Source organism: Trichoderma aggressivum, assembly GCF_033847375.1.
Source record: "Trichoderma aggressivum f. europaeum strain CBS 100526 chromosome Unknown scaffold_001, whole genome shotgun sequence".
NCBI classification, from domain to species: Eukaryota; Fungi; Ascomycota; class Sordariomycetes; order Hypocreales; family Hypocreaceae; genus Trichoderma; species Trichoderma aggressivum.
In genome coordinates this window covers 1,945,402-1,964,528 of record NW_026946367.1, presented here as the reverse complement: position 1 = coordinate 1,964,528, position 19,127 = coordinate 1,945,402, and the positions used below count along the sequence as shown (strand labels likewise).

The 19,127-nt window shown below is 47.7% G+C and overlaps 8 protein-coding genes across 8 annotated transcripts; 3 read left to right on the top strand and 5 right to left on the bottom strand.

Annotated features, from left to right (window-relative positions):
* Window positions 1–743: 743 nt before the first annotated feature.
* Triagg1_573 (uncharacterized protein) lies at window positions 744–1,211 on the top strand (the record flags this gene model as incomplete). The annotated part of the gene is made up of 1 exon (XM_062900729.1): window positions 744–1,211. The coding sequence occupies one exon, from the start codon at window positions 744–746 to the stop codon at window positions 1,209–1,211; it is 468 nt and encodes a 155-aa protein (XP_062760923.1).
* Window positions 1,212–2,536: 1,325 nt separating this feature from the next.
* On the bottom strand, window positions 2,537–3,697 carry Triagg1_572 (uncharacterized protein; the record flags this gene model as incomplete). The annotated part of the gene is made up of 1 exon (XM_062900718.1): window positions 2,537–3,697. The coding sequence occupies one exon, from the start codon at window positions 3,695–3,697 to the stop codon at window positions 2,537–2,539; it is 1,161 nt and encodes a 386-aa protein (XP_062760922.1).
* Window positions 3,698–5,139: 1,442 nt separating this feature from the next.
* Triagg1_571 (CAZyme family GH45) lies at window positions 5,140–6,010 on the bottom strand (the record flags this gene model as incomplete). The annotated part of the gene is made up of 2 exons (XM_062900707.1): window positions 5,140–5,548; window positions 5,685–6,010. The coding sequence occupies 2 exons, from the start codon at window positions 6,008–6,010 to the stop codon at window positions 5,140–5,142; spliced, it is 735 nt and encodes a 244-aa protein (XP_062760921.1).
* A 1,392-nt stretch (window positions 6,011–7,402) lies between these two features.
* On the top strand, window positions 7,403–9,716 carry Triagg1_570 (uncharacterized protein; the record flags this gene model as incomplete). The annotated part of the gene is made up of 5 exons (XM_062900696.1): window positions 7,403–7,449; window positions 7,558–7,614; window positions 7,671–8,421; window positions 8,482–8,733; window positions 8,790–9,716. The coding sequence occupies 5 exons, from the start codon at window positions 7,403–7,405 to the stop codon at window positions 9,714–9,716; spliced, it is 2,034 nt and encodes a 677-aa protein (XP_062760920.1).
* Window positions 9,717–10,253: 537 nt separating this feature from the next.
* On the bottom strand, window positions 10,254–11,834 carry Triagg1_569 (uncharacterized protein; the record flags this gene model as incomplete). Its single annotated transcript, XM_062900685.1, has 6 exons — window positions 10,254–10,295; window positions 10,355–10,626; window positions 10,684–10,977; window positions 11,034–11,322; window positions 11,402–11,695; window positions 11,754–11,834. The coding sequence occupies 6 exons, from the start codon at window positions 11,832–11,834 to the stop codon at window positions 10,254–10,256; spliced, it is 1,272 nt and encodes a 423-aa protein (XP_062760919.1).
* Window positions 11,835–12,876: 1,042 nt separating this feature from the next.
* Triagg1_567 (uncharacterized protein) lies at window positions 12,877–13,971 on the bottom strand (the record flags this gene model as incomplete). The annotated part of the gene is made up of 1 exon (XM_062900673.1): window positions 12,877–13,971. One exon carries the CDS (start codon window positions 13,969–13,971, stop codon window positions 12,877–12,879), a length of 1,095 nt encoding a protein of 364 aa, XP_062760917.1.
* A 536-nt stretch (window positions 13,972–14,507) lies between these two features.
* On the top strand, window positions 14,508–15,602 carry Triagg1_566 (uncharacterized protein; the record flags this gene model as incomplete). The annotated part of the gene is made up of 3 exons (XM_062900662.1): window positions 14,508–14,732; window positions 14,786–15,172; window positions 15,264–15,602. The coding sequence occupies 3 exons, from the start codon at window positions 14,508–14,510 to the stop codon at window positions 15,600–15,602; spliced, it is 951 nt and encodes a 316-aa protein (XP_062760916.1).
* A 757-nt stretch (window positions 15,603–16,359) lies between these two features.
* Window positions 16,360–16,722, bottom strand: Triagg1_565 (uncharacterized protein; the record flags this gene model as incomplete). Its single annotated transcript, XM_062900651.1, has 1 exon — window positions 16,360–16,722. The coding sequence occupies one exon, from the start codon at window positions 16,720–16,722 to the stop codon at window positions 16,360–16,362; it is 363 nt and encodes a 120-aa protein (XP_062760915.1).
* Window positions 16,723–19,127: the final 2,405 nt, after the last annotated feature.

The following is a 19,127-nucleotide window of genomic DNA, read 5'->3' as shown; positions in this document are numbered from 1 at the left end:
TGTATGTAGCTTGGTGAAATTAACCCACATTCTGCTGTTATGAAAAGTAAGTAACTAATAGTCTGCCAATAGAATATGGGTTAATAGTTTATCAGAAGTCTAGGGTATAAAAAGAAAAAGTGGTAAGTCTAAGGTGGAATACGCAGTTAACTAAATGTACACGATAGGTTGAGTGGGGGAAGAAGTGAATTGATTCAACCAGATTGGCCCGCTCCAACTCGCTTGTCAGCATCTGACAGTCTTCTCCTTTGAAATATACATACATAATAGGAAGGCATATAAGAAAAAACGGCAGATAAACAGCGGTGTGGATTATTCAACAGCCCAATTGGCGGGATTACTTTCCGAATACCGTTCTTCGAGTCTCGGAGCTGATGGTTCCATTATTATGGATTATCTCTCAATACAATAAAACACAACTATAACCTTGCTCATAGTCTAACCATAATTAGACTATAGGCAAAAATACCTCTGCTTACCTACGACCTTGTCATTCAGCTTTACTATACTACTATCCTCTGTAGTGCATCTTTCAACTGCCGATTGGGTCAGGATAATATAATATGATATTCTCCATAATAACTTGCAACTTCCGGGCACCTACCCATATAGTTCTCCATGTATATAAGGGCTGATCTCTTCACGTTACAGATCTTCTTTAACATTACAACTGCCAAGCCAGCTTCTCAATTCACTACTTCACTCTACAACATCAACTCACCACGCTTCATACTTCGGCAACAATGCTTTCCCTCAAGTCAACTCTCTTCTTCGCTCTCGGTTGCGCAAGCACCGTACTTGCCACCGAGTCGGACAGAGGTTTCCAACTTGCCGTGCCCGTTCCTTGCAGCGAGGACTCGCTCGCCCTCTCGCTCGCCTCCCAAGGAACCAACTCGACTGCAGGCGCCGAGCATGCCTCTCTAGAGAAGAGAGCGTGCAGCTGGGGGGGCAACTTCTTCGAGCAGGGAGGGTGCTCTTTTTCAGGAAGCCAGTTCAGCCAATGTGTCTCTGGCGGTGTCGGATGCGTGCTCACCAACTCGGTCCTGCCATTCGGCTACAACAGCATCCTCGCAACGGACACCTCGTGCGATCTCCGTATCTGGTTGGGCGGCTGCAACGATGGCTTCAGCTTCGGCATCCCTCGTGGCTCGCCAACTGGTATTTGCTGGGGTGGATTTGGCACCGCCCACGGCTACTCGGTCCAGTGTTAAGCGCCCCGAGGCCAAAAATAAGAATGGGAAATTGGAGGTGAAGGATTTGGACGAAAGTGGTATATGAGCTCAGATGTTACGAATGGAACAGACCGGTATCTATTTTCAGGTGTATATAGCAAAGCAAAACTCTGTTCTCGTGGCTTGATTGGAGGCAGATCCCTGTATACATACTGGTATATTCGAGGCAATACATAGCATGATGAAAAATGATGGAGTTTTCAATGAAATGGCACAAAGCCCCTTTGCGACTGTAGCGAGCTATTATATAGCTCCATGATGCCAATGGCTTTGAATGCGAGGCGGCACTCAACCATATCTACCTCTTTGGTGGAAATTCCGGTTCAAGGTGACTATTCCTCCTCAGTGATAAGCAGACACGTTTCCTCCCCAGAGTGTCTCCCATGTCCTACTATAAGATTACTCCGCAAGCAACTCTCACATACGTCACCATCAATATGGTCTTTGAATGTTTCTTTATATGTATGAGCTAAGCATATATGGGATCCGTCATTCTAGATGTTGAAATGTCGTCTCTTGTTCCCGTACGACGGAAGCCGCCACAATGCAGTTACTCTCACTGGCCTGTCGGTTGGAGGACATTTCCCCCACTTGATAATCTTGAGGCATCTTTGACTTACCATCGAAACACTGACCGCCGCTGGATGAGATCTGATGAACCAGCCTCAACTGTCATGTATTCCCTGTGGTATGCCCATTGCCCAGAAGATTGTTGTAGCGTCGTTGAGAAATTCCCAGGGCTTACTAAAAGCGAAAATGTCACAGAAGAGTTGATACAATCATCATACAGCTCATCTTCTAGCTTCTTATCTCATAAATGAATCTAAGAGGCTCAAATATCAATCTCCAGAAGTCTACTGTTGTGATAGATCACTCTTTTTGGAGCCCCTAGAGCCTCTCTCGTCTACGCCGCTCGCTGTGGAATCGAAGGCGATCAAGTGTTTAGCCCAGCTACCAGAGGTCAAGGGGCCCATCTAGGGTCTAAGTGTGCACTGTTCCCACAAAGAATATCAAGTCTATCTGGGAGATCTTCCGGTCTTGTGCCCGTGGTTTTGCAATAGTCAAGTCGTTTAATAGGAAATTTCATAATGGCCACAAAGAGACTTACGGCCAGAAGAAGATTATTACAGACAAAGACCTAAATAAGCCTTAGGGAAAAGAGAAATTCAACGTCTATTTCTGGGGCAGTATTAGCTATAACTTTAAAAGTAATCAATTCTTTAATGCCCCTATATGTGGTGCACTATAAGGCTAGTCGTCACATTTACTCCCCCACCGTAGTATCCCGTACGTTGGCATTACGCTTACAACTCTAGATGTGGTGGCGGGGAAGGATCTGGCCGGGGTGGTACAACATGGTCGAGAGCCTTCGCACTCTCCCAAGTAGACCAATAGGCCTTATCAAATCGCTCATCAGTCAGATCAGGATGAGCGTTGCCCCAGTCGTGAGTCAACATCTTCTCCTTGAGTGTTCCGTCCATCCTCTCTAGACTGACCAACGGACTGCGATACCATTTTCCCGATGCATTCTCAGGCGGCTCGTTTCCTTCTGCCCTGCGGAAGGCATGGGTGGTGGCCATATCGCGTTCCACCACAAACTTAGGATTGTTCCCCTGCCACTCGACCGAGTTGGGTTTGTTGACTTTGTAGTTTCCATGAGCCGACCAGCCAAGGAACTTGGCCTCATTGTTGAACGTCCAGACGGCCAGATGCTCCCAGTCGTGCTTGTGACCGTGCGCCAGAGCGCCTCCCTCATCCTTCTCGAAGTAGTAACCGTATAGGTAGAAGCACCAGCCGTCATTTGTGCACTTTTCGCGTACGTATGTGTTGCTGTTGTACAGGCGATCCAACTGGCGGCAATCACCTTGGCCGATTTCGAGACCATCGTTGCACTGCCCGCCACTGGTGATGGCCGCGGTGTTGTAGCAGGCTGATTTGTCAAAGTCGATTACAGGTTGGTATTTAAGGGCACCAGGAGTCGCATTCTCGCCTATTGGGCCTGGAGGCGGGTTTGGAGGCGGGTTTGGAGGCTGACTTGGAGCTGGCTGATGATTGCAGATGTACGCCATGCTGCACTTTTTGCCGTCGGCCAGTGTGAAGAGCCCATCCAAGTGCCGACTCCAGCACGTTAGAGCGACAGAATCATATGTATGAGTAGCCCAGCCAGCAAACTTTGGATCTCCAACGCCGTTGTTGATGAATGCGGTCCATGTATCACCGTTGGGAAGGGTTTGAGACACGCCGCTGTTACGCCAGGGGTATGAGCCATCCCACGGCACGTTCCTCATGTATCTTGGTGCGCCCCAAGCCTCAGCAGAGTAGTACATCATTTCGCGTGATGTAGAGCCACCATTTGGCCCCAGACCGATGCCGCAGTCGGCAAGGACAAGGTTCTCGCTCCAGGTAGTCTCGGCAGAGACCAGGACGCTTGCGACGGCGAGCATCTTCAGGAGGGTTGTGGCCATCCTGATCAGATAAGGATGGCGTCGACGGTGGGTTAGGATCGAAATTTCAGAGGTCGTAGTTGAACAATGATGGTTTGTGCGTAATCTTTGACAGTGTAGTGTACCGGTTGGTCTTTGTAGCCTTCCGGATAAACCAGCCAGCACTAATCTTCCAAAGCAACGAAGATGTGAAGATATAAGTCCGAGATGATCTTAAAATGCTTTCCTCTGCGGAAACAAGCTTAGTTTATATACGTCGAGAGTTGAGCAATTATCGGGCGAGATACCCTCTCCAGCAGGGTCTGAAGTCCGCCAGCCTGACGATAGTGGGACCGCAGGATGCATTTCCTTTGATTGTTTCTTGGCTTGGAGTTCTGGCGATGCCATTGCTGCGCATTCAAAGGTCAAAAAATGAAAATGTGGCTTTCAAGTCGGCGCGTCAGCGTGCATTAGACACATACCTTCGGCGTACTCCGAGGTCCCCGAAGGCTGAGTGCATGCGGGCAATGCCATTGTTGCGCATTTAGAGGTCAAATGAAAATGTGGCTTCCAAGTCAGCATGTCGAACAACTCTTTGAATTATAGTGAGGCTGGAAGCCAAGAATCGTCCCATTCATCCTCCTGTGCTTACATGCCTTCAGCTTGCATCTGATGAGTAAGGTGTTAGCTATTGTAGAAAGTACGTGGTGCCCGCTTCAAACTGGCCTGAAAATTCATGAAACGCCCGGAAGAGCGAAGCACTACAATTTCAGAGAAAAGAATTGTATATGTTGTTTTCCTATGAATTCTGGGCTTCCTTGCCCTCTTTGGTGAAGCCTATAATGCGTTGTATGGTGTTTTAACAGCACTTTCAACCTAGGCAAGGTCGGCGATGATAGTAGGCTAGATGTACCTATAGAAATCATCCTCGCTACTGATATCGTCAGGAAGGTTGTCAGCAAGGCTGTCAGGAAGGCCAACTAGCGTTTCCTGAGTTGCTTTTTACATTCCTTCCTATAGCATTGTGGTTTTCATCATCATCATCATCATCGTCGTCGTCGCCGTCGCCGCCGTCGTCGTCGAAAATGCACCATTGTAATATCTACTAAGCTGCTGCTTGTAGCACACCAGGAGCACTTAGACATCTGCTCCAGGATATGCAGCTTAGTTCAGCTTAGTTAGGGCCCGTTAGATGACTTCCTCAGTATACTGTGACCGCCGCAATCGCAATCCCATCAGCTTGAAGAAAAAGGGAAAATTCTTCCTGCTAATAGATCGGTTATATTCCTTGCTTTATAAGGTAAGGGCAAGAAATTTCTCCTGCCGCTTGATAAGCTAAAGCTACGCTGCTATTCTCATCCTGTTCACCCTGACAGCTCGTCTTGCGGGTTGGTCTCATTAATATAGCCTTTTCAGTCATTGAATTTCAATGAGCCTTCTTGACAAAAGGCACTTTTTAAAAGACTATAAAGTAATCTACAATTCTACAATTCTAGTCCCACCCGTTCCAATGGCCCGTCTTTGCCTTGGTCGACGAAGTCTTTGTAACTCCACCGACCACAGTGCGTCCTGTCAATCATGGCCTGCGGACAAGACACCTCATGAAACTCGACAGTTGGATTCTGGGCGTTTTGGAACCAGTCAAAACGGAAGAAGCAGCCGTCGCGGAATTGGCCCTCGGGAAGATTGTAACAATCGTTCCTGTTCTGGTAGCCGCCATATGTGTCACCCATCCACGCGCCATCGAACTGTGATTGACATCCCTGGGGGAACATGCCCACGCCACCGCCGGGGATGGCGAGATCGAAGTGGTTGTTTTCAAGGTCGCCGCCAGTGTTGGTCACCTGGATTATCATCTGCTTCCCGGTGATCGACGTTGACGTGAAGGTGAGCCTATTAGGTTGGGAAACTTCGTCAGTTGGGTCAAATAAACCATGATGATCCCCACCATTGGTCCTCGGTATTTTCCCATCTCCCATTGCCAGCGCGGTATTCCTCATCCAACGTCCTGCAAACAGATTGGACTTACTCGTAGCAAGCACAGCACCAATCCTGCTCAGACTTCCCAGCAAGTTTGGCCGCTGCGAATCCATACGCCAGGTTATTGTCGACAACCCACGGTCCATTGTTGCTGCAAGTGTACGCGTCGTCACCATCGCAAGACGACTGGGCGCTAGAGTTCAGCGGGTTTGGCCATCTGTCGTTCTTATTGCAGGTTCGAACGGGTTCCGATACCTGACTCCTGCCAGGCCAAGCGCACGACGGTTTGCAGCAGTCCCAGTATCGGGTGGTGATACCAGTGTCAGCAAGAACGGCAGCCGCCAGAGGGAAGAGACGGACTAGATTTAGAGTCATCGTATTTTGTTGCCTGTGGGCAGGGCGGAGAAAGTTGTATCAAGAACAAATGAAGTGCCTTGGGTCGAGAAGATGCTGGCACTCTGGCTCTGGTCTTGGGAAGACTCGGATAACGGAAGCGATACACTTATATCTGGACCCAATGTACATCTTGAACAGCACAAAGAGGGTCGTTTGATCACTGGCCACCACGCTGGCCTTATTCCACGGTACCAATGCTGACTGCGTGCCCTGCAACCTTCCAGTCAGTCCGTTGGGCTCGTCTAAACTCCGCCCTGCTTAGGACATGCAGGTGAGACTGGAACCGTCCATCATCCATCGTCCGCTTAGCCTCCCAGCTGAGGGCCAATATGCAGCCGAGTGACCGCAGCCTGAAATGGGCGCAACTTTGTGGAGGAGCCCGTGCAAACATCAGCCGCAGCTTTATTTCCACGGCATTAGTAGATGGCTTATGCGGTGACGAGCCGCGTGCAGGAATCCGTGGCCACCACCACCACCAGTTCCATACACGAGGCTGCCGCGTGACTACTTCCATAACTGACTGACCTGGGAAATCGTCCTTATTTCTATGAAAAAAAAAAAGCTACAGAAACTCTGTTTTATATATATATTATTAAATTCTGAAAAGAAAATATTCTAAACGTTTTTTTAGTCTGCGAACTTTATAAAGCTCTTTAGTTACTGAAGTACCTTGTGGTATTTCTCACCAAAATTTAGGGTACTAGAAGTGACGCGAAATTTGCACAAGGCGCTCCTTTATCTGCGGCATATGGGCGTGGAAACCATCTAGATTGATGCGATATGCATAAACCAGAGTTGAAACATAGAAAAAGAAGAACAGGTAAAGCGAATGGTGGAAATCTACACGAAAGCAAACTCCCTTGCAGTTTAGCTAGGAGGTCCAACAAGAGCAAGCAAGAATGGAATATTCCTTTTGGACTACCTGCAGCTGCGTTGGCCTCACCTTGGCTACATGAACAATAAATCTATCGCTCCAGAAGTTTTATCGAGAATACCACAAGGTCACGCCGATTATGTGGGAGATATACTCTTCCGGCCATGGTTTCGACAAGCACCAACGCAGGACGCTGGGATCAACAGCGGACCGGTACTTGGCGGGAATCGGTTGGGGGCGGCTGTGGTGCGGTCTGTTTGAACTGGCGGACTCACTGGAAGGTCCAGCTAGGTGCTGCGGGTTCACTATGGGGAAGTTTGCGGGGTTGGCCATGGTTCCCGAGCCAAAAACAGGCCCTTGGTGGTCATTCTAGGACGGCTATCCAGCAGCGGCCCTGTATTTATACCCGGGCTGATCTTCCGTCCAACCCATCTTCTCTGTCTCCGTAACCATTTCCTCCGAGGCTGTCAGAGCACGCAACTCTCGTGATAACCAACATGGAACAAACTAATCCCAACAGCGTACACAAACGAAAGAGAAGCCGGTATATACCACATGCTTGTAATCCATGTAGGGCCGCCAAAGTTCGCTGTGATGGTGGACTTCCTTGTGGCTTCTGTGTTGCCCGTACTCCAAACGCCTGTTGCTACAGCGCAGCGCGTCTACCAAGCTTCCAGAACGATCGTGTTCCCGCTGCAGCAACAGTTCTGTAAGATACTTCAATCGAGAGCCGAGATGAATACCTGCAAGCTAACTATGCGGCAGGGAGACGGCCGGTGAATCCCAAACTTTGATGTCGACAAAGCTGGATCTCCTGATTGACCGGGTCACGGCGCTGGAAAAGGCTCTCTTGGCCCAAAGAGTCCAATGCGAAGCCAGAGAGGTTACATCTACGCCGCCGAAGCAGCCGTTGCCGATATTCCAAGGTTCTACAAGTTCTGTTTTCTCCATCGTCGTCGCCGACACGAATTTAAAAGTGCTTGAGCCCGACGCCACTGGTCCACCAATCTCAGATGACAGTGACTCACCACGTGCTCAAACAACCTTTTCCATTGTCCACGGCCAAATCATCAATGAGTTGTCCAAAGAGGCGGCAGACGGGGGATCCGAGAGTAGGCCGATCGTCTTGCCTCGCGCTGCGGGGACAAGGCCCCAACCGACCGAAACACAGACTCATATTGACCTAAGCTGCAACGACCTCATCTCGCTAGTTTATATTTACCAGAACCTAGCTGGCACCTTGTACCCTTTCTTGAACTTTCCGTCCCTAGTACAACAAGCAAGACTGACGTGGGCTGCAAGGCTGACGGAACTTACACCCTCGAATGATGGCGTGGATGTTGGGAGCAAAGATGTTGCCATCTTAAAAATTGTGGCAGCGATCGCGCTCTTGGCAGAGGGTGAAGGCCGTAATGACTTGGCGTTGAGCCTGTATCACAGTATTTTACCAGAGGTAGAAGCTATAGTATGGAGTACGAAGTTGGATCTCAAGGGCCTGATGCTTTTACCTCTGGTGGTAAGACGCACCGTCACTATTATATTGCTGCCAGTCTGAGCTGATGCAAGGTTTTCACAGAGCTTGTTCTATATCCACCAGAGCAAATGGCGCCTTGCCTGGCGATTTTTGGGCAACGTGGCGCGGATAGTCCTTGAACTAGGGCTGAATCGCCAAATTGTCTTGGAGCGATCATTCCCCGACATGGCAGACCGTACCCAGGCTATCAACGCCATATGGACAACTTTCCTCCTAAATCGCCTTCTCAGCTATTTATTGGGTGTGACAGTGGCCATGCAAAATCTTCACCTCGATCCAACCTTTCCAGGTCCAGTATGTATCTAACCCTAACGAGAAGCCTCCCAATTTACTGATAATCTCTCCATCAGGTAGATGCACCTTATTTGGAGGCTATGATTGAGTTTGACCGGATTGGGACCCAGGCCATTGATGTTCTCCTCAGTGACAAGAGTGACGACTGCACCCGGATCAGTGAGAGGAAAGAACATTTTGCCTTCTTTCAATATCGACTCGACGAATGGGGCAAAAGAATCAGCACAGACTTTCAGTTCTTAGCCCATGATGCTGCAACTGATTTACAGAATCAACAGCTTCGCACATTGCTGCATCTGTGGAAGGATCATCTTCATATGATCGTCGCTCGCTCTTTTATATGTGACAATCGATGTTCTGCAGCACCATTGGATATTTGGGCTTCTTCCGTCGGCGCAGCTGCGGATACCATTCAGCACTTATCTTGTCTAGAATGCTCGACAAGGTCATTCCGCTTTCACCAGTCCAAGTACAACCACTTCCTCATCGCCGCTTTAGGTACACTCCTTCTGGCCGTCTCCCGGGGATCATCAAATCCGGATTCAATGTCATTAGGAGAACAGCGAATACCAATGACACAAACCACATACCTCGAGGCTCAGCAGAATGCCGTGGTTGCATTAAACCTTCTTTACACTTTAGCCAAGACTTCACATCACTTCCAGTTTTGGTTAGAGCACGTCCGTGGCCTAGCACGACGTCTCAAACTTTTCGACCGCTTGGTCCCTGGATCATATGGCACAGATGATTCTGGTTTACAGAATGAGGCCCTGGGAGAACAAGTTCGAAGTGCCAGAGACGCCACGACGGAGCTGATAAGGATGGCGGAATCATATGTGTTTGAAAGTGTGGACAACGTGATACCTCCCGGTTTGCAGGACATAGACATATCGCCGTTAACTAGGGCGCCGTCCCTGTCGGAGCCAGATCTAATCCAGGACTTCGGATGGTTATTTGGCGGCTCCTTGGTTAACAGCCTTTAGCGGATTTAATTTGTTTTCTAGCCTGTATGCTGTATAATAAGCGACTGGGCAGGGGGTCTACCGAATCAGTAGTTGGAACGGACCGTGGATCGCAAACCTAGGATGAGGGTTAGATTAGTCTATCTAAGCTAGGTGTAGAGTATCTTATTTAAAGGCTTGCTCTCCAAGATAGGAGATATAAAGAGATAAGGAGATATAAACTGATGAGAGGTCAAGAGATACAGAAGGGATAAAGAGATAGTAAATAAAGATGTAAAGGATAGTGTATCACAAAAGTGGCTAGCTATAGGTGCAATAGACAGTGGACATGGTCCTTAACTAAGCTATATAAAGGGGAATTTATTTGCCAATCATAGAAGGCTAGAAGGTTATGGCTTTTGTTAATAGTTGCGTTAGTGTGAATATGCTGCCTAATATCTACTAGACTTATCTTACAGTGCTCGTTACAACTAAAATGGAAATAATGTCGTATTATAACCATATAATAATAACTTAGTTAATACTGACTAACTAATATATCAAGGATATCAAGTTGAGTTAAGCAAGCTTTTTATGGACAACTTCAAAATCAAGTTGAACCTGCAAACTTAACTTACTTGAGTTGTTACATTGATATTAGAGCTGGCTCAACTGCTTACAACAGCCTCTCCTGTGGCATTAGCCTGCTTAAGCCCCCGTAAGTCGTTGCCGCCGTGTTTGATTTCTGGACTCTCTAAAAAGCGATTCCATTCGTGGATACTCAACGTGAGCTCCTTGGACAGATTTACCTCGCGAATGCCTCGCTCAATCACTTCTTTCTCATAGCCACTTATGGCATCAACGAGGTTTGCTTTTCCTGTTGCCACATTCTCCATAGCTGAGACGAAGTGAGCGCAGTCCGTGACAGCATTGTTAAACCCTTGGCCTCGGTCTGCATGATTGAGGAGTCAGTCTGATGTATGAGGATTTTGGTACCGAAAACACGTACGAAAAGAGATGGCGTGCGATGCATCCCCAGCTAGTGTGACCCGACCGTCATGGTTATCCCATGGTGTTGGTACCCAATATCTGATAGGATCATAAGGTACCACCTGGTCGTCGGGCAAATGCTTCAAGATCGTTCGCCTTGGTTCAGTCATGTCGTCAGCGAGGGTCTTTAGTAGACGGACGCGCTCGCTATTGCTTAAGCCCTCAAGGGGCTTTTCGAGAAGGCCCCTAGGGAAAGTCAATGCAATGTGAAAAGTCCACGTCGAATAATCATTCGCATCAGGGGCCGTGCAGTCTGAAATTAGGTCAGTTGCTATTTCGTGCATGTCTTAGGATTTACCGTAGTCTTACAGAGCAACATCATGAAAATGCCCTTTGGATGAACCCCATAGTCGACGTAGCCAGCAACATGCTCTGCAATATACTTGGCATGTTCCAAAGGATATTTCACGTTCATGTTAACCATCTCGTAATCGGGAAAACTTTGCGCTTCCCCACGCGACCCGAGTAGTTGACGTCGAACAAATGAGCCTCCCCCATCTGCACCGACTAGAGTTGTTCCGGCCTCGGAGGTTCCATCGGCGAAGTGTGCGATCACGCCAGTTTCGGTGTATTCGATGCCACTCAGTTCATGGTCGTACTGCACTCAATTAGCAGGCGTTCTTCTTCAGTAAAGAGGACACTGTGTCTCTTTTCCAAAAACGAAAGGGATAACATACCACGACATCAATTCCCTCAACCGCCAGCTTTCTAATTCCCATTCTATTCGTCCTGATCGCGTATGGGTAGGTAAACTCTTTTACGATATCACCTGTTTTAATATTGCTAATAACAAGTTTTTCATCGGCGGTAGCATAATAATGAGGTCTAACCAGTGCCTCCTGCAATCGTTCGTACAAATGCTGGGGAAGCAGTTTCTCGAAATATGGGAAGGCCCAGTAGATGCTCATGCTCCAATTTCGAGGACGCTTTGCTGGGTTCACTACATCATGAATGCTAAACGAGATTCCTCTCTGCAGGTTTAAGTCAGCATATTAACGAAACTAGGAAACTAGAAGCCAATATACCCACCTTCTTTAGGCCTTGGGCGATGAGGCAGCCCGAGGCGCCCGAACCGATAATAATAACATGAGGTTTCTGGGATGCGTCCATAGTGGTTATTATGAAATGAACCACCTTAAAAAATGTATGAAACTTTAGCGATTGTCCAAAGGATTCTCCAATACGATATCAGACTCAATGCCAGATAAAAGATTGAACTGATAGTGGAATTTCGTCTCACATCTTGCGGGACCATAGAGAGTAGATTTATCCTTATTTGCACTCTCAAGTCTTCACCCAAAAGCTTCAGGCAGCGGAACTATGACAAGTTCCATTGGAGTCAATTGTTGCATTACGGAATAATTTCCGAGTTTCCAGATCTTTGGCGGCGCACAGGCTGAGTAGCATATCCCACCCCCTTCGAACCCGCGTCTACCATCGCGGCCGAGTGGGGCGGAATGTTCCGAGATAGACAACCTTGAATTCGCCGTGACCGGATGGGATCGGAGCTGATATGACCCCTCGCACATGCTGAGTTTGACACCTCTTCCGGAACGTTCCAGTCAGGGGCTCCTCGATAAAGTCTCAGACTAGTCCGAGAAGCGTTGCGACGGTCATATGAACAATACCGTTATCACGTCGCCTGCATTGTAAAACCAGCGAACTATGTCCCTTTTCCTAATATTGAACTCCTTAACTTCGTTCGGTCTTTCGTCAGCGTCAATTTTCTCGGTGGAGAATTTCCAGTCAACTATTAAGATTAAATGCAGTGAAGACATACTCGACGCTGTTTGTGTTGGTTGTTATGACCCACATAATACTATAAAGTGATGCAATTTCATCTTTATGCATGGAGGGCCACATAAACCGAGAAAGGAGGGCATTGAGGGGTATCTCAGCAAACCAATGGTAGACATTTCTTTGCTCAACCAGATGCAATTCTAGCCAATGAAAAGTAGTCCGAATTGCACTCATTATGAAAACTTTCGTCGCCTCGCTAAGGCTTATTTGGGGACAAATATTCACGTTGGCAAAGTATCTGGGCATGAATGTGAGCCAGACTCTTCGGTACGAGTCAGCTTATTTGCCCACGCAGTGGACTACGAACTTGCGGGGAGATTCTTTGCAAAGGAACCACGAGCTTGTTTGGCATTTACATACTGCATAAATCTGCCTTGGCAGTTTCCCCTGCCCAAGCCCGTCGCATAAGCTCGTGTATCCATTCCGGCTCCAATGCCCGCGGATTTGGATATTGATTACGAGTGGCTATTTCGGTCGCTCTATCAACATCGCTCTCCTCCATTCCCAAGTCTCTTAATGTCCGAGGCACTGGCAACTTTCCTATTAGCAGCTCTAGACCACTCAAGGCATCTCCACCGCTTCCGGGAAGAACAGCAGCCAATTTGGCCATCTGCTCAGGGATGACAGGTGCATTATAAGACAACGCATGTGGCAGAACGATGGTGTGTGTCTCGGCATGAGGGAGTAACATCGATCCTCCAAGGACATGGCAGAGTTTATGGTGCAGACCCATCGACGAGCTGCCCAGCACAGCACCACAAAGCCAAGAGCCGAACAGCGCCTTGTCCCTCGGGATTTTAGCGTTGGAGTCCTGAACGATCTGAGGTAGAGACTCTGCCAGCGCCTTTATACCTTCCAGCGCAAGCATTGAAATAATGGGGCTGGTATTCTTCGCGTAGAGAGCCTCTATGGCATGAGCAATTGCATTGATCCCTGATGAACTACAGATTGCGAGCGGCAGCGTCATTGTAAAGTCGACGTCATATATAACAACTTCAGGCAGAATCTTGGGATCCGATCGTGTGGTCTTGATGCCATCTTGGGTTTCGCCGAGGTGGGGCGTCATTTCAGAGCCGGCATAAGTCGTGGGTATGCTGATATGAGGCACTCCCGTGCGAATAGAGATAGCCTTACCTAGGCCAACTACTGAGCCGCCGCCAATGGAAATCACGCAGTCTGCTGCTATTGAATTGAGCAAGGCTGTTGCTTCTTCAGTCACCGGGATTGGCGTGTGTGCCTTTGCCTGCGCAAAGGTACCGGCTGCAGTCATGGAAGCGCCTTGTATGAGATCGGAGAGCTGATTTGTCCAATGGCTCTTTCCAGGCGTTGAGAGTAGGAGTGGTCGAGAAACCTTGAGACGCTCCATCTCGCCCGGGAGCTTCTTGACACTGCCGGAACCAAAGACGACTCGGCTTGCAAGGACATTGTATTCGAATTCTTTCATCATGATGGGCGAATTTTGTTGACAGTGAGAGTTGTAATGCTCTTCTCAAAGTGAAATGTGAGGTCGGAGAGGTAACTGGATTGTTATTTCAAGTCTGCGTCCCGCGCGACTGATAATTGAAGAATAAAACGTCTAGTTGGTCTCTAGCTGTTTGTCACACTAAGCCTGGTGAAGGACCGTAATATGGCAGTCAAGTTAATGGATGCACTCATGCTTGTTTGTGCATTGGCCGTTGAAGCAAGCCGGAAGTCCGGAAAGCGTCCCCACCAAGTTCCGGATGTGGCGCGTCTTTCGGCCGGAAAGCCGGCTTGCCGTTTCCTGGTTCGAGCTCTCCAATCGCATATTTCTCCACCCTTTACTCCGTATAAACAACTATATTTAACAGTCAAAGCAGGAAACATCCCGAACCTGGTATTCAAGATTCCTGAAGCCTGAAGACTTACCACTTAAATACCAAGTCGAGCAACCAATCACACTAAATTGCATGCTTAAGCCGTACATTTTAACATCCCATTAAAATCATACGCACGCCTTACACCATGGCCACCCCTATCGGCTTAAAAGATCTGACGGTTGATAACATCACTGAAAATGTTCACGTCATCAACTCGCAGTGCAACAATCTGCGGATAAGGTATATTCTAGAGCGGACCGTTACACATCTGCACGATCTTGCGAGAGAAACTAGACTCACCACAGACGAGTGGATGACGGCTATTCAATTCCTGACCCGAGTAGGTCAGATTTCGTCAGATGTCAGACAGGTATGCATACTCTCTCTGCGTACGTAAATATGCAAAAACTTACCATGACCTAGGAATTTATTTTGTTATCAGACGTCTTAGGACTCTCCCTTCTAGTGGACTCAATCGATCATCCCAAGCCAAAAGGCAGCACTGAAGGCACAGTCTTGGGGCCCTTTCATACTCATGAAGCCCAGGATGCAATTGCAGGCTCCCTCATATCACATGACCCAGATGGCGAGCCACTTCTCGTCCTTTGTACGCTGAAGGACACCAACGGGCAGCCCATCTCTGGGGTCAAGATCGATACGTGGGAGACCGACTCAAAGGGGTTCTACGATGTGCAGCACCAAGACAGAAGCGGTCCGGATGGCAGAGCTATCTTGACAAGCGATGAAATGGGCAACTTTTGGTTCAAGGCTATTGTGCCCGTACCATACCCTATCCCGCACGATGGGCCGGTAGGACAGCTCCTCAATGTGCTGAATCGCCATCCTTACCGGCCAGGTCACATGCACTTTATATTTAAAAAGGACGGCTACGACCCATTAGTCACGCAAGTCTATCCTAACACTCAAAACTCCTGAATATGATCGCAAACTAACATGCATTTATAGTGCATTATATCTCAAAGATGACCCTTATGAATCTGCCGATGCCGTCTTTGGCGTTAAGGACTCTCTTGTAGTCCAGATTGAGAAGGTCGAGGATGAGGAAATAGCAAGCAAATACGGCGTCAAATTGGGCTCTTCCCTGCTTACCTATGATTTCGTCCTAGTTAAGGAGCAAGCTGCCGCGGAGCTGCGCAGACAAAAGGCCGAGGAAGCAATGGCTAAATTAGGTCGCAAAATCATATTCATTGACGATCTGCCTGTCCCTGATGTAGACTAGAATAGTGTACATATACTGCCCAACAACAAATACATCAATAGTCGATCTAGCACCGGTCATATAATACAAACTTGCAGCTACCTTGCACTTCTTTAGCACTTTAAACCTTCTTTATAGCATTGTTGATGAAAGATCGACATCTGGCCCTTCGGGATATAATCCATCAACTTGAAACGTTGAAAATTCCAAACCCGACATGTTCTTGTCTGCTGCTGTGAAGTCTTGCAGCAAGTTAGGATCTATGATGGAGGCCAACAAGGCAGGGTCTTGCCCAGGAACAGCGTGAGAGAACAAGGCCGCCCTAGAAAAATCGTGTCCAAGATGTTTCGTCATATTACTCAAGGGGGGTAGTTGACCTTGTGCTCCGTCATACTCTTGCCCTTGTAGGAACATATGGTGCCCGCTGCTCGTCCAAAGTTGCAGGCCGCGTCCGGGCTTGCACACTCTACGTATATATCACCGATGAAGGTCTTAAATATGCGAAAGCACAGGGTGCGAACTTCACCATCTCCATCAGGAGCGGTAGCACTATTGGCTTTGTGAAGGCTATGAGCCTTGATTTTCTCATAGTTACATCCCCACTATATATGCTAGAAGTAAAACGACCCCATTCTCATCAGACTACCGACGACGTTGAGACGACTTAGACCGGCCCTATGATCCTCACAAGGACCGTGATCTATGATGGTAATCTGACTCCAACTCTTGCCATGGCCATAAGCGCAGCGTATGATCGACTAAGTATACTTCCTCAATGCTATAGAATTTCCTTATAAGACTGCGCAACATGTTTAATAAGCCAGAAATCGATTGTGAACTGGCGCACGCCTTTTCGATGCATCGGGTCTTCCTCTGCTATGAACCTAGCATCGTCTTCAGAATCGGCATACACGACAATCATGCCCACTCCACTATATTTACTCTCCGACCCGCCAGGTACAAAGGGTCCAGCAGCTAAAAGCTTGCCTTTTGCGGCCAGTTCTTCCAAGTAGTCTCGGTGTTCCTTAACGACGTCGTCGAAAAGGCTAGGGTTGACGAATTCACTTCTGATAATGTAGGCTCTTTTTACAAATTGACCGGTGTTTCGTGTCTGTTCGAAGAGCTCGTTGGATGTAGACATACTGAAGCTGCAAATCATGCTTAGTCCCGCGCTCTCAACATATTCCCGCGGAATGAACTTACGTATAAAATGGATCTTGTCAATTTTTCAATTTTAGCAGGCGTAGAAATGGCAGCAAGAAGCAATTCAATAGATGGTTACTATTTTAAGGATAGTTAAAAAAAAATTAATATTAGATGTGAACCTACTATAGCTATATATGTTAATTTATACACTCTTACCATTAGTATCAGGGGATTAGCCTAAACGTCGATGAACGGCAATAAAAAAAAGATGCTTTGGAATCTGGTACCATCTCCGCATGGGGCGTACCGTCAACTACCAAAATTCCGATCTCATTCCGATTCAAATTCCGATCCAAATTCCGACCCGACTTCCGATCCGATGCACGTTTCCGATGCGCGTGCTCACACTGCCGCTTCCGCTCTATAAGCCATTATATCCTATCTCAGCACCTAAAGAGAGCGCAGCTTAGCGAGGTTTAAGACCAGAAGCCCAGCTGGGCGCTGGCTTCGAGGCCACATTCAGGGTAATCTCCTCTTTCAAAGCTAGCCGCTGGGCGATATCCTTAGGGCATAGCAGGTGCGAGAGGCTACCGCTGCTCGATAAGCCGGATCTGGCGTCCCTAGCTGTAAAGGATGTTGAAGTTGAGAGGCATGCTGAAGCCATCTGTATGGCCGAGCTGCAGCGTATTGCTAATGAATGCTCATCCTCGCCAGCTCGGCCAGGTATTTTTAGTAACTACTCGCACAGCTAAGTAGCAGCAACTGGATGCCCTGGATAGGATGGCAGTCGCTCGTCGCTAAAGCAGACCGGCGTTTCCTTACAACGTTCTATCACGAGCCTACTGGCACTTCTAGCATCAGAGAGATACGGCAGAGAACACTGAGAGACTTTCCATAGACGAACCATGGCTGATCTGTTCAAAACGGTTTAGATCGGGCTATAAATAAGAAATAGTTTCGTCCAACCCTACATCACCGCAAGGTAAATGAAAAGGTCGCTCGCCGCGTAACTCGCAGGGTTAACCCATAAGTTATAACATAATGATCGTGATAATATATATCCTTTATATAGTTTCGCACATATGGCGTCCGGATAAAGCACTTGTCCTATTAATTTGCACTTACTTTTACCTCATATACGTGGAATTATGTAAAGTCTAGTGCAGCGTTGATATATGTCTCTTCCCTTTAGTCTTCTTCATTATATAATCTATGTATAACTCCGTCCCTTAAAAACCAAAGGTTATAGGCTTCGACAGTCAATGTAAAGTTGAAGGCATAAAGTTCAGCAGAAAAGACCCAACGTGGATAGCGACTGGCGGGGAAACTTGGTGTAACATGTATAATGTGTTGCTGTGGCTGACTCCCCCAATACTAACAGCAACATGACTTAGAATTGAGGTAACAGCTCATTTTCCGTTTGTATTCTCAATAACTCTTACAGAACATGATGAAACATTATACCCTAACACAGCTCGGTAGAAGTATGGTGTAGTACGGTATTGTATGCTACATGCCAGCGTCGCTAATATCCCACCGGGAGGCGAATAAGATCTGACAACCCGAAGCAATTACATTATACAACAAAGGCTGCACGGGCCTCATTCCGCTGTAGCCTCATTCAACTTGAATTCCCTTAAATGCTTGGCACTCGGTGCCCCCGCCTCGATGGACTGATGAAAGGGACTAACCACTACCTGGCAGAAGGCAGGCCTACAAGAGGGCAGGTTAACAAGCTGTAAAGAGAAAGTAGATCCTCTTGCCTATGTAGTAAGGCCTAAAGTAAGCAACGACTTTCAGTAGTGACCACAGGATAAGCGAGATATAAGAAACTGCTTATGTAACTGAAGAACAGAGGAAAACGTCCCTCAGCGCAGAACCGAGAGGTGATTTTGCCAACGAGTTCTTGAATTACCTGAGAAACGAGCAATATATATGAGACTCTAGGTGTGCCTGGACTGCTTCATCTTCCCCTAGGCCTGAGTGGTCTCTCCTCCACCCACCTCTGGAAGAGGTGTTCTTGGTTAATAACAACTGGTACAAAAGCCCGTAGTTATTACATATGAACCGAGATCATCTTATTCCAAGCACATACGACCATATCCATTGGAAAATACGGGGTCCCGTCTGCTCCCCCAGCGTCAAGCCAATGAGAGGCAGATTAGTAGTTGAGTGGGTGACCATCAGCGAACACCGGCTGTTGTATGTTTTTTTGTTTTTTTGCTACTAACTTATATCAACACCTATGGTGACATTCTAACCACTCGAGGCACAAGTATCGTAGCCGCATACTCTGTTCTCAAGTTGATAGTAAACCCAATCTCAACGCTACTCCAATTCGCCCTACATCACCTCCCTCACAAAACACAGATTTACACAGCATCAATAAATTAGGCAATC